We start from the raw sequence: 16,894 nt of genomic DNA on the forward strand, positions 1-16,894 counted from the left end.
AGTTCATAATTTGCAGCAGATCCTACTTTAAATAATATAATATTATTTGATAGCGTAAAACATTGTTTTGATAGTTTTTTGGACAAAAAAGTGAACCCTGTCGTACACCTTTGGAAGGCGGCACTAAATAGTTCATAGCACAGGCCCTGGGGACCTTTTTAATTTTTTAAAAATATCTCATGGGTCGTGTCTTAGGGAGCTACAAATATAAACCAGTAATGGTTAAATTGCTTTGTGGGCAAAATTCTTTTGTTCCTGTAACAGGTCCTTTTATATATTGTCTTACTTTTCGTGTTTGATTGGTGTTTCTCAATCTGACATATTATCATGACCACCTATTGGCCATCTTATGATGTAGTAATACTTCTTACACAGCCGTTTTAAGATTTGTTACAAAAAAGGCATCACAGGTGATACAAATCCCCTCTCATTCACGCATATGTAACAGGAAATGAAGTCGCTAGAGCAAAGTGTTTGTTTTAATAGTAACAGTGTCTTTTACCTTCAACGTAGAAATAGTTGTGGAATGAAGTCGGTAGAGCGATGACAGTGTTTTTTTCTAAAAATAGTAGCAATGACCTTGACCTTGAACAAAGAAACCGGAAACGCAAACATGCCCAAGGCATTGCCGTACCAAAGACTTGCATGAAGTTTCATGAAATTCCGTTCAGTAATGAAGTCGCTAAAGTAATGACAAAGTTGCCATACCAAACACTTGTATGAAGCTTCCTCGAATTCCGTTGAGGAATGAAGTCGGTAGAGCGCTGACAAAGAGTGTATCATACGTAAATTTGTACAAACGCACATTCCTACATACGTACGTACGAGCGGAATCCTATGTCCCCTCGAACTTTCGTTGCGAGGGGATAATAAACAAATCTGCTGTTGTTGTTTTTTTCAGTTCTATGTGTTATTTATATTAATTCACTAATATCAACTTATAAGATCACCTGAGCCGAGTGATCTATTCCGATCACCTTTCGACTGTCATCGTATGTCGTGGTGCATCGTCCGTAAACCTTTTACATTTTTAATTTCTAAAGAACCAGTGGACGCATTGTGTTTCAAAGTCTTCCATGGTAGAAGCGGGTACAAAATTGTGATGCCTGCCCCAACCCCAGGGACCAGGGCGGGGCCCAAAGGGAAAATTAACCAATATTTCAAACATCTTCCTCTCCAGTCAATTTCTCCGATTGATAGAAAATCACCAGGGGCTTTATTTAACTTGTACATTTCAGTACCTCCGGGCCATCCATTCTCCCTCGGGGAGGGGGTAAATTTTTGCTATAGTTTATATAGGGAAATAATACTTTTGGGTATATTTTATCCATTTTTAGTAGAAAATGTTTAAAACTTGGTCTGAATCATCCTTGGAGGAGGGTATCAAAGTGTAAAAATGGGGTAAAGTTTACTTTAGTTTATATAGAGAAATAGCACTTTTGGGTATATTGTGTCAGTTTTAAGGAGGAAGTTACTCAAACTAAGTTGGAATAATTGTGATTAAATGGCAATTAGATGATATGAGAAAATAATATTCGTCCTTGCCCCAGGGAATGGAGGAGTGGGCCCAATTGGGGAAAATAGTAAAAAGTTAAAAAAAATCTTCTTCCTCAGACTCAGATGTACTTCAATCAAATACCCTGTATGGATGGTCCTTAGATGCTTTAACTAAATTGTAAACTTTATTACCCCTGAGTCATCTGCTCTCCCGTCGGAAGGGTGTAAACTTCACTATATTTTTTTCTAAGGAAATAACACTTTAGGTTATTTTTTGTCTCTTCTCAGAAAGAAATTGGCCAAAGAGGAAAATTGGCTAAATGGAAATAGAGATTTTTAAGTTCTTTACCTATGGTGACACTACAAGTAATGTATTTCAGTTTGTTTATATGCTGATTTCCACTTCAGATCTCAACAATAAAATTAAGCAATCTAAGATATAACTCAGGTCTTGGGCTTGGGCCTCTTGTTAAATGAAATGATTGCGCCTTGACTTGAGTGTGCTTTTTTTAGTTCATGAAGTGTTAATACTAGACGCAAAAATATACGTACGTTTAAAAAACAAACAAGCATAGTTTTGTCTAATTATCATCTAATTACGGTCTCTTGTTTACGGGACCTGCCGAGACAGAATTGGAACACGACAACTGGATTCAGCAGCTTATATTGCTATAAACGACTTCTTCTCTAGAATTATGCACTGGATATCAATCATATTTGTTTGGAAGCATTAATGACAGGTGGGGATTAAAAATTGTACAAATGGAGAGGCTGACCCCCAGGGGGCAAAGGGGTAGGGCCAAAAAGGGTTGTTTGGCTATATTGCCTTAAGCGACTTCTTCAATGGACCTAAGCGATGGATATCACCCATATTTGTATGGAAGCACCCCTAGGTGATAGGGATTCAAAATTGTACAAATAGTTGGATTGACAACCTAGGGGGCTGAGGGGCAGGGCCAACAACGGTAATTTAGCTATTTTGCTCTAAGCGACCTCTTCTCTGAAAGAAAGCAGTGGATATCAACCATAATTTGTTGGAAGCATCCCTAGGTGGTGGGTACTACCAATTGTACAAATGGACAGGCTTACCCTTTAGTTTATAGATTATGACTTGGAAATAGTTGAGATCCCCACCCTTTAACCATATATACAATTGGTAAGTATAAAGAGATTAATGCACATATGCTTCCAGGATGGCTCTGGGGTCTGGTTTCACCTTTGGAGACCTAGTCCCTGCGTCATAACTTTGAAATGTTTGAGATCCCCACCCAAAAACTAAATACACAATCGCTGGGCATATAGAGACGAATACAATCATGAAATTAGCATTGACCCTTGGATCTTGCCACACCTCTAGGGATCTAGTTTCTGAGTCACAACTTGGAAGAAGTTAAGATCCCCACCCTATAATAAGATATACAATTGCTGAGTATAAAGAGATGAATGCACATATGTTTCCATTATGGCCCAGGGGTCTGCCCCACATTTGGAGACTTAACTCATTGGTCATAACATCGAAACGGCTGAGATCCCAACCCCAAAACTATAAATACAATTACCGGGCATAAAGAAACGAATGCAGTCATGATATTACAATTGACCCTGATGTTTGCCCAACCCTTGCAGACTTAACCCCTGGGTTATAACTTTGAAACGGGTAAGATCCCCACCCCATAACCATGCATACAATTGCTGGGCATGAAAAATCTCATACAGATATGCTACAAGGATTGGCCTTGGGGTTTGGCCCTACCCCTGGGATCTTCTACGGAGAATATTTTGCCATGATTACTCAGATATCCTGGTGAGCGATACGGGCCCCCTGGGCTTCTTTTTTAAGATTGATATGATGAATAGTTTTTTCTACATTTCTGTGCAGTGAAAAAGCAACATAATGGTTTATGTCTCTCCTGTCATTAACGTCCGTTGTAAATCCACTGCTTTTGTTACGCACCTTCAGTGTGATTGATATATCCTTTTGTTACAAATGCGAAACTCAAAGTAAGCGTTTCGTTTACCAGGTTTTCTATATAAATGTAAAAAGTTGTATAACATGATATGTTGAATTTGTAACTTTTATATTCACCGGATCAATGCAATTTTAACTCATTCAAAAACAACAAAAATGGTTATATAGTTCAGATTATGCAGGTAGTACTTGTGTAACGTAATGATAATCTGTTACTTTCTGTGTGTTTAGACAAAGAGCATCTGAAAGGTTTTGCCATGGCTGTCAGCAATACGACACAGATACCTCCAGTGAATTCAGATGTCTGCTACAGTCACCCGGGCAATGGCCTACCAGCCGTGTTTCAAAACAGGACATGCAAAACTGGCCACCAAATAGGACGATATGTGATAATATACAACACGAGGCAACCTTCTAAAGATGCCAGACTGGAAATATGTGAAGTAAAAGTAATAGGTAAGTCCACTGACTGGGTAAAGTGACCGTCAACATTTCTATGCAATTAAATTTACTGGCTAAGTCTATTGACCTTTATAATTTCGTGAATTTATATGAACTGTCTATGTCTACTGACCTATATTATTTCAACGGTTTTATACTGACTTGGTCTATTGACCTATATCATTTTAAAGGATCTGTATGAACTGACTTTGTCTATTTTGGTCCGAGGCCTGTTATATTGATCCTAGGTCTGCTATATTGGTCCGAGACCTGTTATATTGGTCCGAGGCCTGCTTTATGGGTCAGAAACCTGCTTTATTGGTCCGATACCTGCTTTATTGGTCCGAGACCTGTTATATTGGTCCGAGACCTGTTATATTGGCCTGAGGCCTGCTATATTGGTCCGAGACCTGCTGTATTGGTCCGAGGCCTGCTATATTGGTCCGAGGCCTGCTGTATTGGTCCGAGGCCTGCTGTATTGGTCCGAGACCAGCTATATTGGTCGAAAGCCTGCTGTATTGGTCCGAGTCGTGCTATATTTGCTTGAGGCTCAATAAACTGTAGTAAACAATTACAGCCAAACTAATGATGTCTAATTTAACAAGTGTGGTGTACGAACACATACGTCCGGTGTACAAATAGACCTGCCCCTGTGCTAAACCGTGTATTTTTACTTTCAGGTTGTTTTGCTGGATATTACGGCAAAAACTGCTCAAGTCCCTGTGGTCACTGTATTGACGGTCAGTGCATGCCGAACAATGGTTCTTGTATGCTTGGGTGTACGGAAGGGTACCGTTGGGACAGGTGCACTGAAGGTAGTTTCATTAAATTTGTTTTTCATTTTCAGATATATTCTTCAATGAGGCATTATGATTCAAAACTCCCTATCATGATTTTTATTGCTGAAATGTTAATTTTTGATGGAGTTGATAACAGACCACTTTCTATGACACACTAACAGAAAATAGATTATCTGACACACCAACAGAAAATAGATTATCTGACACAATAACAGAAAATAGAATATCTGACACACTAACTGAAAATGATTATCTGACACACTTAACCATACCAACAACAACAACACACTAACAGAAAATAGATTATTTGACACACTAACAAAAAATAGATTTTCTGACACACTTACAGAAAATAGATTATCTGACACTTAACGGAAAATAGATTATCTGACACACTAACAGAAAATAGATTATTTGACACACTAACAAAAAATAGATTTTCTGACACACTTACAGAAAATAGATTATCTGACACATTAACAAAAAGGAGATTATCTGACACACTAACAGAAGATATATTATCTGACACAGCAACAGAAAATAGATTATCTGACACACTAACAGAAAGGAGATTATCTGCCACACTAACAATAAATATATTATCTGACACAGTAACAGAAAATAGATTATCTGACACACTAGCAGAAAATAGATTATCTGACACACTTACAGAAAATAGATTATCTGCCACACTAACAAAAAATAGATTATCTGACACACTAACATAAAATAGATTATCTGACACAATAACAGAAAATAGAATATCTGACACACTAACTGAAACTGATTATCTTACACACTAACAGAAAATAGATTATCTGACACACTAACAGAAAATATATTATCTGACACTGTAGCAGAAAATAGATTATCTGACACACTAACAGAAAATAGATTATCTGACACACTAAAGAAAGGAGATTATCTTTCACACTAACAGAAAATAGATTATCCAACACACTAACAGAAAATATATTATCTGACACACTAACAGAAAATAGATTATCTGACACACTAACAGAAGAGAGATTATCTGACACACTTACAGAAAATAGATTATCTGACACACTTACAGAAAAGAAATTATCTGACACACTAACAGAAAAGAAATTATCAGACACACTAACTGAAAATAGATTATCTGACACACTAACAGAAAAAAGAATATCTGACACACTAACAGAAAATAGATTATCTGACACGCTAACAGAAAATAGATTATCTGACACACTAACAGAAAGGAGATTATCTGACACACTAACAGAAAAGAAATTATCTGACACACTAACAGAAAATAGGTTATCTGACACACTTACAGAAAATAGATTATCTGACACCTAACGGAAAATAGATTATTTTACACACTAACAAAAAATAGATTTTCTGACACACTAACAGAAAATAGATTATCTGACACACACTGACAGAAAATAGATTATCTGACACACTAACAGAAAGGAGATTATCTGACACACTAACAGAAAAAAGATTATATGACACTACTAACAGAAAATAGATTATCTGACACACTTACAGAAAATAGATTATCTGACACACTAACAGAAAAAAGATAATCTGACACACTAACAGAAAATAGAATATCTGACACTTAACGGAAAATAGATCATCTGACACACTAACAGAAAAAAAGCTTATCTGACACACTTACAGAAAATAGATTATCTGACATATTAACAGAAAATAGATTTTCTGACACACTAACATAAAATAGATTATCTGACACACTTACAGAAAATAGATTATCTGACACTTAACGGAAAATAGATTATCTGACACACTTACAGAAAATAGATTATTTGACACACTAACAAAAAATAGATTTTCTGACACACTAACAGAAAATAGATTATCTGACACACTTACAGAAAATAGATTATCTGACACATTAACAAAAAGGAGATTATCTGACACACTAACAGAAGATATATTATCTGACACAGTAACAGAAAATAGATTATCTGACACACTATCAGAAAGGAGATTATCTGCCACGCTAACAATAAATATATTATCTGACACAGTAACAGAAAATAGATTATCTGACACACTAGCAGAAAATAGATTATCTGACACACTTATAGAAAATAGATTATCTGCCACACTAACAAAAAATAGATTATCTGACACACTTACAAAAAATAGATTATCGGATACATTAATAGAAAATATACTATCGGTCGCAGTCATAGAGATTAAATTATTTTATACACAAACAAACATTGGGCTTCCTGACACATTGATAGAAGATAAATTTACTGAAAATAGTAATGTAAAACATGCCACCGACTACGTGTCCTAAACTTATCACAGTAAAATGTGGCTACATCTCAAATTAAATTCAACAGGTGTGGTGTACGAACACATACGTCCGGTGTACAAACAGACCTGCCTCCTGTACTAAACCGGATCTTTTTACTTTCAGAATGTTTTGCTGGATATTACGGCAAAAACTGCTTAAGTCCCTGTGGTCACTGTATTGACGGTCAGTGCATGCCGAACAATGGTTCTTGTATGTTTGGGTGTACGGAAGGGTACCATGGGGACAGGTGCACTGAAGGTAGTTTCATTACATTTGTTTTTCATTTTCAGATATATTCTTCAATGAGGCATTATGATTATAAACCCCCTAACCTGATTTTCATTGCTGAAATGTTAATTTTGACTGGAGTTGATAACAGACCACTTTCTATGACACACTAACATAAAATAGATGTTCTGACACACTAACATAAAATAGATTATCTAGCACACTAACTGAAAATAGATTATCTGACACACTTACAGAAAATAGATTATCTGACACACTTACAGAAAATAGATTACCTGACACACTAACAGAAAATAGATTATCTGACACACTTACAGAAAATATACTATCTGTAGCATTCATAGAGAGTAAATTATTTTATACACAAACAAACGTTGGGCTTCTTGACACATTGATAGAAGATACATTTACTGAAAATAGTAATGTAACACATGCCACCGACTACGTGTCCTAAACTTATCACAGTAAAATGTGGCTACATCTCAAATTAAAAACTTTTGGACTCAATAAACTGTAGTAAACAATGACAGCCGAAACAATGATGTACAATTCAACAAGTGTGGTGTACGAACACATACGTCCGGTGTACAAACAGACCTGCCTCCTGTACTAAACCGTGTATTTTTACTTTCAGAATGTTTTGCTGGATATTACGGCAAAAACTGCTCAAGTCCCTGTGGTCACTGTATTGACGGTCAGTGCCTGCCGAACAATGGTTCTTGTATGCTTGGGTGTACGGAAGGGTACCGTGGGGACAGGTGCACTGAAGGTAGTTTCATTAAATTTGTTTTTCATTTTCAGATATATTCTTCAATGAGGCATTATGATTCAAAACTCCCTATCATGATTTTTATTGCTGAAATGTTAATTTTTGATGGAGTTAATAACAGACCACTTTCTATGACACACTAACAGAAAATAGATTATCTGACACACTAACAGAAAATAGATTATCTGTCACACTTACAGAAAATGATTATCTGACACACTAACAGAAAATAGATGTTTTGACACACTAAAAGAAAATAGATTATCTGACCCACTAACAGAAATGAGATTATATGCCGCACTCACAATAAATAGATTATCTGACACACTAACAGAAAATAGATTATCTGACACACTAACAGAAAATAGATTATCTAACACACCTACAGAAAATAGAATATCTGACACACTTACAGAAAATATACTATCTGATACATTAATAGATGATAGATTATCTGACACAACATTATAATATGGGCTATTGACACACTAACAGAAAATAGATTATCTGACACACTTACAAAAAATAGATTATTGGATAGATTAATAGAAAATATATTATCTTTCGCATTCATAGAGATTGAATTATTTTATACACAAACAAAAATTGGGCTTCCTGACACATTGATAGAAGATACATTTACTGAAAACAGTAATGTAACACATGCCACCGACTACGTGTCCTAAATTTATCACAGTAAAATGTGGCTACATCTCAAATTAAAAACTTTTGGACTCAATAAACTGTAGTAAACAATTACAGCCGAAACAATGATGTACAATTCAACAAGTGTGGTGTACGAACACGTACGTCCGGTGTCCCCCTGTACTAGATTACCGTGGGGACAGGTGCATTCAAGTTAGTTGATAACAGATAAACACCACTTACTCAGTTTTTGCTATCTTTATTTCTTAGTTTAATACAAGGATATCGGATCATTTCTTATCCTCATTTTGAATATATAGTGTTGAACATCCCTGTACAGGGGAAGGCTATATCAAAAACCGTAATTACCAATAAACAAGAGATTCTGGGGAGGCTTTATTTACTACCGTATTTACCAATAAAGAAGAGATTTTGAGGAGGTTATATTTACTACCGTTATTAATCAACAAGATATTTTGGGGAGGCTTTATTTACTACCGTAGTTACCAATAAACAAGAGATTCTGGGGAGGCTATATTTACTACCGTATTTACCAATAAAGAAGAGATTTTGAGGAGGTTATATTTACTACCGTTATTAATCAACAAGATATTTTGGGGAGGCTTTATTTACTACCGTTATTCCCAATAAACAAGAGATTCTAGGGAGGCTTTATTTACTACCGTAGGTACCAATAAACAAGAGATTCTTGGGAGGCTTTTTTTACTACCGTAGTTACCAATAAACAACAGATTCTGGGGAGGCTTTATTTACTGCCGTATTTACCAATAAAGAAGAGACTTTGAGGAGGTTATATTTACTACCGTTATTACCAATAAACAAGAGATTCTAGGGAGGCTTTATTTACTAACGTAGTTACCAATAAACAAGAGAATCTGGGGAGGCTCTATTTACTTCCGTAATTACCAATAAATAAGAGAATCTGGGGAGGCTCTATTTACTATCGTAGTTACCAATAAACAAAAGATTCTGGGGAGGCTTTATTTACTACCGTTATTACCAATAAGCAATAGATTCTGGGGAGGTTATATTTACTACCGTATTTACCAATAAAGAAGAGATTTTGAGGAGGTTATATTTACTACCGTTATTAATCAACAAGATATTTTGGGGAGGTTATATTTACTACCGTAGTTACCAATCAACAGGAGATTCTCGAGTGGTTATCTTTACTAAAGTAATTACCAATAAACAAGAGATTCTGGGGAGATTTTATTTAAAACCGTTATTACCAATAAACAAGAGAATCTGGGGAGGCTCTATTTACTTCCGTAATTACCAATAAACAAGAGAGTCTAGGGAGGCATTATTTACTACCGTAGTTACCAATAAACAAGAGATTCTGGGGAGGCTCTATTTACTTCTGTAATTACCAATAAACAAGAGAATCTGGGGAGGCTTTATTTACTACCGCTATTACCAATAAACAAGAGATTCTAGGGAGGCTTTATTTACTACCGTAGTTACCAATAAACAAGAGATTCTGGGGAGGCTTTATTTACTACCGTAGTTACCAATAAACAAGAGAATCTGGGGAGGCTCTATTTACTATCGTATTTACCAATAAACAAGAGATTCTGGGGAGGCTTTATTTACTACCGTTATTACCAATAAAGAAGAGATTTTGAGGAGGTTTTATTTACTACCGTAATGGCCAATTAACAAGAGATTCTGGGGAGGTTATATTTACTTACGTATTTACCAATAAAAAAGAGATTCTGAGGAGGTTAACCAATAAAGAAGAAATAATGGTGAGGTTATATTTACTACCGTATTTACCAATAAAGAAGTGGTTCTGAGGAGGTTATATTTACTACCGTAGTTACCATTCAACAAGAGATTCTGGGGAGGTTATATTTACTACCGTATTAACCAATAAAGAAGAGATTTTGAGGAGGTTATAGTTACTACCGTAGTTACCAATTAACAAGAGATTCTAGGGAGGTTATATTTACTACCGTAGTTACCAATAAAGAAGAGATTTTGAGGAGGTTATAGTTACTACCGTTATTACCAATTAACAAGAGATTTTGAGGAGGTTATATTTACTACCGTAGTTACCAATAAAGAAGAAATTTTGAGGAGGTTATATTTACTGCCGTAGTTACCAATTAACAAGAGATCTTGAGGAGGTTATATTTACTACCTTAGTTACCAATTAACAAGAGATTCTGCGGAGGTTATATTTACTACCGTAGTTACCAATAAAGAAGAGATTTTGACGGGGTTATATTTACTACCGTAATTACCAATAAACAAGAGATTCTGAGGAGGTTATATTAACTACCGTAATTACCAATCAACAAGAGTTTCTGGGGAGGTTATATTTACTACTGTAGTTACCAATCAGCAAGAGATTCTGAGGACGTAATATTCACTACCGTTATTACCAATAAAAAATAGATTGGGGGAGGTTATATTTACTAACGTAATTACCAATAATGAAGAGATTTTGAGGAGGTTATATTTACTACCGTTATTACCAATTAACAAGAGATTCTGGGGAGGTTATATTTACTACCGTAGTTACCATTCAACAAGAGATTATGGGGAGGTTATATTTACTACCTTAATTACCAATTAACAAGAGATTATGGAGAAGTTATATTTACCTTCATTTTGAGGAGGTTATATTTACTACCGTTATTACCAATTAACAAGAGATTCTGGGGAGGTTATATTTACTACCGTAGTTACCATTCAACAAGAGATTATTGGGAGGTTATATTTACTACCTTAATTACCAATTAACAAGAGATTATGGAGAAGTTATATTTACCTTCATTAATAAGAAATAAGAGATTATTTGGAGGTTATATTTAACTCGGTACCCACAGAGTAAATTATCCGAGAAGATAGTCTTACCTTCATTTGTACCAAGTAACGAACTGTCATGGGAAGATTACATCTACCACCAAAGTTAACAACACTCCGGATAAGTACCAGAACAGTTGTGCCATCATTAAAACGATTATTGATTTGTTACTTATCATACAGACAGATTCACTCTTCTCTATACTTGCAAATGCACGCTTTTATCATAATTAATCCGTCTCGACAAATGATTGAGCTTAATTATAAAATTTTGTTGTATATAGAACTTATTTCTCGCTTCTGTTCCTGTCTGTATACCGAAGGGAAGTACCTATGGGGAATATGAATAATCAACCAGTATTCTTTGTTTTAATAGAATGTGACAAAGGCAGTTACGGTATGCACTGTGACAGAATATGTGGGATCTGTGATCAAAATGAAACCTGCAATCACATAACAGGATCTTGTACCAATGGATGCGCTAGTGGACATAGTGGGCAAAAGTGTACTCGTGGTATGACTATAGTTAATGTAACAATATGTAACAGTCTATGTCTTAATGGTTATCTAGGTGTACGTAGGATCTAACTTGATTACTGTAGAATTATTTATAAATATTTTTTTAAGCATAAATGAAATCAACAAATTGTATTATTCTATGTCATTAGTGGTAATCTAAGTGTACGTAGGAGTTAGCTTGATCTTGATCAATCTTAGTGCCCAATCAACGTTCATCAACATTAACAATTATCAGTTGTTTTATTACTGTACTTGTTTATTGGATCACTATTTCTTGTTCATAACTAAGGCCTGTTTATTACTATTATAATTTATTACTAATTCTTGTTTAGTATTAGAAATTATGTTATTGAAGGTGTCAATTGTGATGCTAAAATGTATATAACGACCAGTACCATAAGCGGCTCTGGAATATATATATATTGTTACCGGTACCATATGTGGCTCTAGAATGTAACAATATATTATGACTGGTACCAAATGTGGCGCTAGAATGTATAAATATAATATGACCGGTACCATAAGCGGCTCTGGAATATATATATTATGGCTGGTACCATATGTGGCACTGGAATGTTTATATTATGACTTGTACCATATGTGGCTCTGGCATGTATATATTGTTACCGGTACCATATGTGGTGCTGGAATATATATATTATTACCGGTACCATATGTGGTGCTTGAATATATATATATTATGACTGGTACCATATGTAGTCCTGGAATATATGTATTATGAATGGTACCACATGTGGCGCTGGAATTTACATATCATGACTTGTAATATATGTGGCGCTGGAATATATATATATTATGAATGGTACCATATGAGGCGCAGGGGTATATATGTATTATGACTGGTACCATATGTGGCGCTGGAATGTATAGTATGACCCTTGCCATGTATGGTGCGTGAATCTATATCATGACCGGTGTCATATGTGGTGTTCGATTTTTTTATTATGGCCAGCATAATATGTGGTCCTTGAATAGTATACCCTTCTGAATCCAATTTTAACACATAGTTTTACGTTCTTGTCGACTTGACTAATGTCTTTAATTTCATCTAATGTCTTTTATGTCTGTTCGTGTTTTCATTTTTTTAACTAGTGTTTCGATATGGTTCTTGTATGTTGATGACGTGGTTTATTATTTCATCGTGTTATGAGAGTATCATATTTATGTAGAAAATATCAGAAGCATAATACAAAACGGTTTGCTCTACAGTGAACCTTGCCTTTGGGAGACCGACTGCTGTCAGTGGGAACTCAACCAACTTACACTCCGATGTAACAGTGGACGGGAACAAGACGGATGGCCAATGTATCACCACGTCGCGTGGTGCCAAGTACGCGTGGTGGAGGGTCGACCTGGGTCGACTGGCTATTATAAGTCATGTTACCATTGACATCACCACAAGCAACAAGTCTAAGAGTCTGTGTAAGTCTCACTTACTTGCAAAATAGTAGAAATATGCCTTTACTGACTTAAATATTTATCTGTCCTTTCCCGAATTAATATTTGTTGTTCCATCAGTTTATTTGCTATTTTCATGTCGTGTATATATCGTTATTGTTATTGATTTGGATTGGAAAATAGCTTAAACTCAATCTTCTATTTCGCGGAGTACTTTTTGAAAGATTTCCCTATATTTCCCTTTCCCTTCCCTTCTTCCAGTGAGACCAAACTCTCCATTTCTGCAACGCGAATTCTTTATCCGAGGGATGCGCAGTATCAAATGGTGTTTTAATCTCCTGTACCATAGCTGTAGACACTTCAGTCCTCTTTGCCTTCTTCCGTCTTCCTTATGGGAGGTCACTCACTCTTAATTCATACAGGGTACAGCCTAGTTCAAATGACGCTCAATTATAAATTGAGTTTTAATAACTTTTACAAATACTTGAGCAATCTTTCAAATAAAAAAACTTTTTTTTTTTCTTTCTTGTTTACTGCTCAATGACAAATAAGAGTAATCCTTTTTCAAAATACACGACTATAACTCATATTTCCTCTTTTGGGCATCAAATCACTATCATGAGGGGTAAACACGCGTACTACATACTTACATATACACACACAATTTAATTGGTAATTTACATTATCTTTAAGTAGATTTTATTTAAAAATAAAAGATTGATAAAACGACTAATGCCAATGTCAAATTAACTAGTATTTAGACGACCGTGTCAAACTTGACATGCCATTCATTGACTTCATTTACATTCAACCTACGCAGTAGGAAAACGTCTGCACGGATTTGAGATCACAGTCAGCGAGGAGGAATTGAGTACAGAGAGTGATGTATGCTATACAGACAGGGATCCACGGTTACCAAACCTAATACAGAACCGCACGTGTGAAATGGTCGGCAGATATGTCGAGATTAGTATTGATCGGAGAAATGGAACTACAAGAAACCCAAACAAAACTTATAAATACAGTATAAATGCTGTTTTGGAATTGTGCGAAGTACAAGTTACAGGTTAGTTATCACATGAATTCTGCGAAGTAGAAGTCACAGGTAAGTTATTCACAGGAATTGTGCGAAGTAGAAGTTACAGGTTAGTTATTCACAGGAATTGTGCGAAGTAGAAGTTACAGGTAAGTTATTCACAGGAATTGTGCGAAGTAGAAGTCACAGGTAAGTTATTCACAGGAATTGTGCGAAGTAGAAGTTACAGGTTAGTTATTCACAGGAATTGTGCGAAGTAGAAGTTACAGGTAAGTTATTCACAGGAATTGTGCGAAGTAGAAGTCACAGGTAAGTTATTCACAGGAATTGTGCGAAGTAGAAGTTACAGGTTAGTTATTCACAGGAATTGTGCGAAGTAGAAGTTACAGGTAAGTTATTCACAGGAATTGTGCGAAGTAGAAGTTACAGGTAAGTTATTCACAGGAATTGTGCGAAGTAGAAGTTACAGGTAAGTTATTCACAGGAATTGTGCGAAGTAGAAGTTACAGGTAAGTTATTCACAGGAATTGTGCGAAGTAGAAGTTACAGGTAAGTTATTCACAGGAATTGTGCGAAGTAGAAGTTACAGGTAAGTTATTCACAGGAATTGTGCGAAGTAGAAGTTACAGGTAAGTTATTCACAGGAATTGTGCGAAGTAGAAGTTACAGGTAAGTTATTCACAGGAATTGTGCGAAGTAGAAGTTACAGGTAAGTTATTCACAGGAATTGTGCGAAGTAGAAGTTACAGGTAAGTTATTCACAGGAATTGTGCGAAGTAGAAGTTACAGGTAAGTTATTCACAGGAATTGTGCGAAGTAGAAGTTACAGGTAAGTTATTCACAGGAATTGTGCGAAGTAGAAGTTACAGGTAAGTTATTCACAGGAATTGTGCGAAGTAGAAGTTACAGGTAAGTTATTCACAGGAATTGTGCGAAGTAGAAGTTACAGGTAAGTTATTCACAGGAATTGTGCGAAGTAGAAGTTACAGGTAAGTTATTCACAGGAATTGTGCGAAGTAGAAGTTACAGGTAAGTTATTCACAGGAATTGTGCGAAGTAGAAGTTACAGGTAAGTTATTCACAGGAATTGTGCGAAGTAGAAGTTACAGGTAAGTTATTCACAGGAATTGTGCGAAGTAGAAGTTACAGGTAAGTTATTCACAGGAATTGTGCGAAGTAGAAGTTACAGGTAAGTTATTCACAGGAATTGTGCGAAGTAGAAGTTACAGGTAAGTTATTCACAGGAATTGTGCGAAGTAGAAGTTACAGGTAAGTTATTCACAGGAATTGTGCGAAGTAGAAGTTACAGGTAAGTTATTCACAGGAATTGTGCGAAGTAGAAGTTACAGGTAAGTTATTCACAGGAATTGTGCGAAGTAGAAGTTACAGGTAAGTTATTCACAGGAATTGTGCGAAGTAGAAGTTACAGGTAAGTTATTCACAGGAATTGTGCGAAGTAGAAGTTACAGGTAAGTTATTCACAGGAATTGTGCGAAGTAGAAGTTACAGGTAAGTTATTCACAGGAATTGTGCGAAGTAGAAGTTACAGGTAAGTTATTCACAGGAATTGTGCGAAGTAGAAGTTACAGGTAAGTTATTCACAGGAATTGTGCGAAGTAGAAGTTACAGGTAAGTTATTCACAGGAATTGTGCGAAGTAGAAGTTACAGGTAAGTTATTCACAGGAATTGTGCGAAGTAGAAGTTACAGGTAAGTTATTCACAGGAATTGTGCGAAGTAGAAGTTACAGGTAAGTTATTCACAGGAATTGTGCGAAGTAGAAGTTACAGGTAAGTTATTCACAGGAATTGTGCGAAGTAGAAGTTACAGGTAAGTTATTCACAGGAATTGTGCGAAGTAGAAGTTACAGGTAAGTTATTCACAGGAATTGTGCGAAGTAGAAGTTACAGGTAAGTTATTCACAGGAATTGTGCGAAGTAGAAGTTACAGGTAAGTTATTCACAGGAATTGTGCGAAGTAGAAGTTACAGGTAAGTTATTCACAGGAATTGTGCGAAGTAGAAGTTACAGGTAAGTTATTCACAGGAATTGTGCGAAGTAGAAGTTACAGGTAAGTTATTCACAGGAATTGTGCGAAGTAGAAGTTACAGGTAAGTTATTCACAGGAATTGTGCGAAGTAGAAGTTACAGGTAAGTTATTCACAGGAATTGTGCGAAGTAGAAGTTACAGGTAAGTTATTCACAGGAATTGTGCGAAGTAGAAGTTACAGGTAAGTTATTCACAGGAATTGTGCGAAGTAGAAGTTACAGGTAAGTTATTCACAGGAATTGTGCGAAGTAGAAGTTACAGGTAAGTTATTCACAGGAATTGTGCGAAGTAGAAGTTACAGGTAAGTTATTCACAGGAATTGTGCGAAGTAGAAGTTACAGGTAAGT

At 35.8% G+C, this 16,894-nt stretch overlaps 1 protein-coding gene across 7 annotated transcripts in view; it reads left to right on the plus strand.

The window, feature by feature from the left end:
- The window catches only part of LOC110461538 (multiple epidermal growth factor-like domains protein 6), a 71,937-nt gene that overhangs the window by 14,546 nt on the left and 40,497 nt on the right, over window positions 1-16,894 (plus strand). For 5 of the 7 annotated variants that reach the window (XR_002464146.1, XM_021515044.1, XM_021515045.1 and 2 more), the window contains exons 3-9: window positions 3,698-3,922; window positions 4,588-4,722; window positions 7,151-7,285; window positions 7,911-8,045; window positions 11,902-12,039; window positions 13,275-13,487; window positions 14,284-14,529. Coding sequence is in view for 6 of the 7 variants with exons in the window: in XM_021515044.1 (XP_021370719.1) it covers window positions 3,698-3,922; window positions 4,588-4,722; window positions 7,151-7,285; window positions 7,911-8,045; window positions 11,902-12,039; window positions 13,275-13,487; window positions 14,284-14,529 (1,227 nt within the window). In the remaining variant the exon portion in view is untranslated. The remainder of the gene's footprint in view (window positions 1-3,697; window positions 3,923-4,587; window positions 4,723-7,150; window positions 7,286-7,910; window positions 8,046-11,901; window positions 12,040-13,274; window positions 13,488-14,283; window positions 14,530-16,894) is intronic. The other 2 variants (XM_021515046.1, XM_021515047.1) reach the window with 2 other exon arrangements.

The sequence above is a fragment of the Mizuhopecten yessoensis genome, unplaced genomic scaffold (assembly GCF_002113885.1).
Source record: "Mizuhopecten yessoensis strain PY_sf001 unplaced genomic scaffold, ASM211388v2 scaffold10635, whole genome shotgun sequence".
Taxonomy (NCBI): Eukaryota; Metazoa; Mollusca; class Bivalvia; order Pectinida; family Pectinidae; genus Mizuhopecten; species Mizuhopecten yessoensis.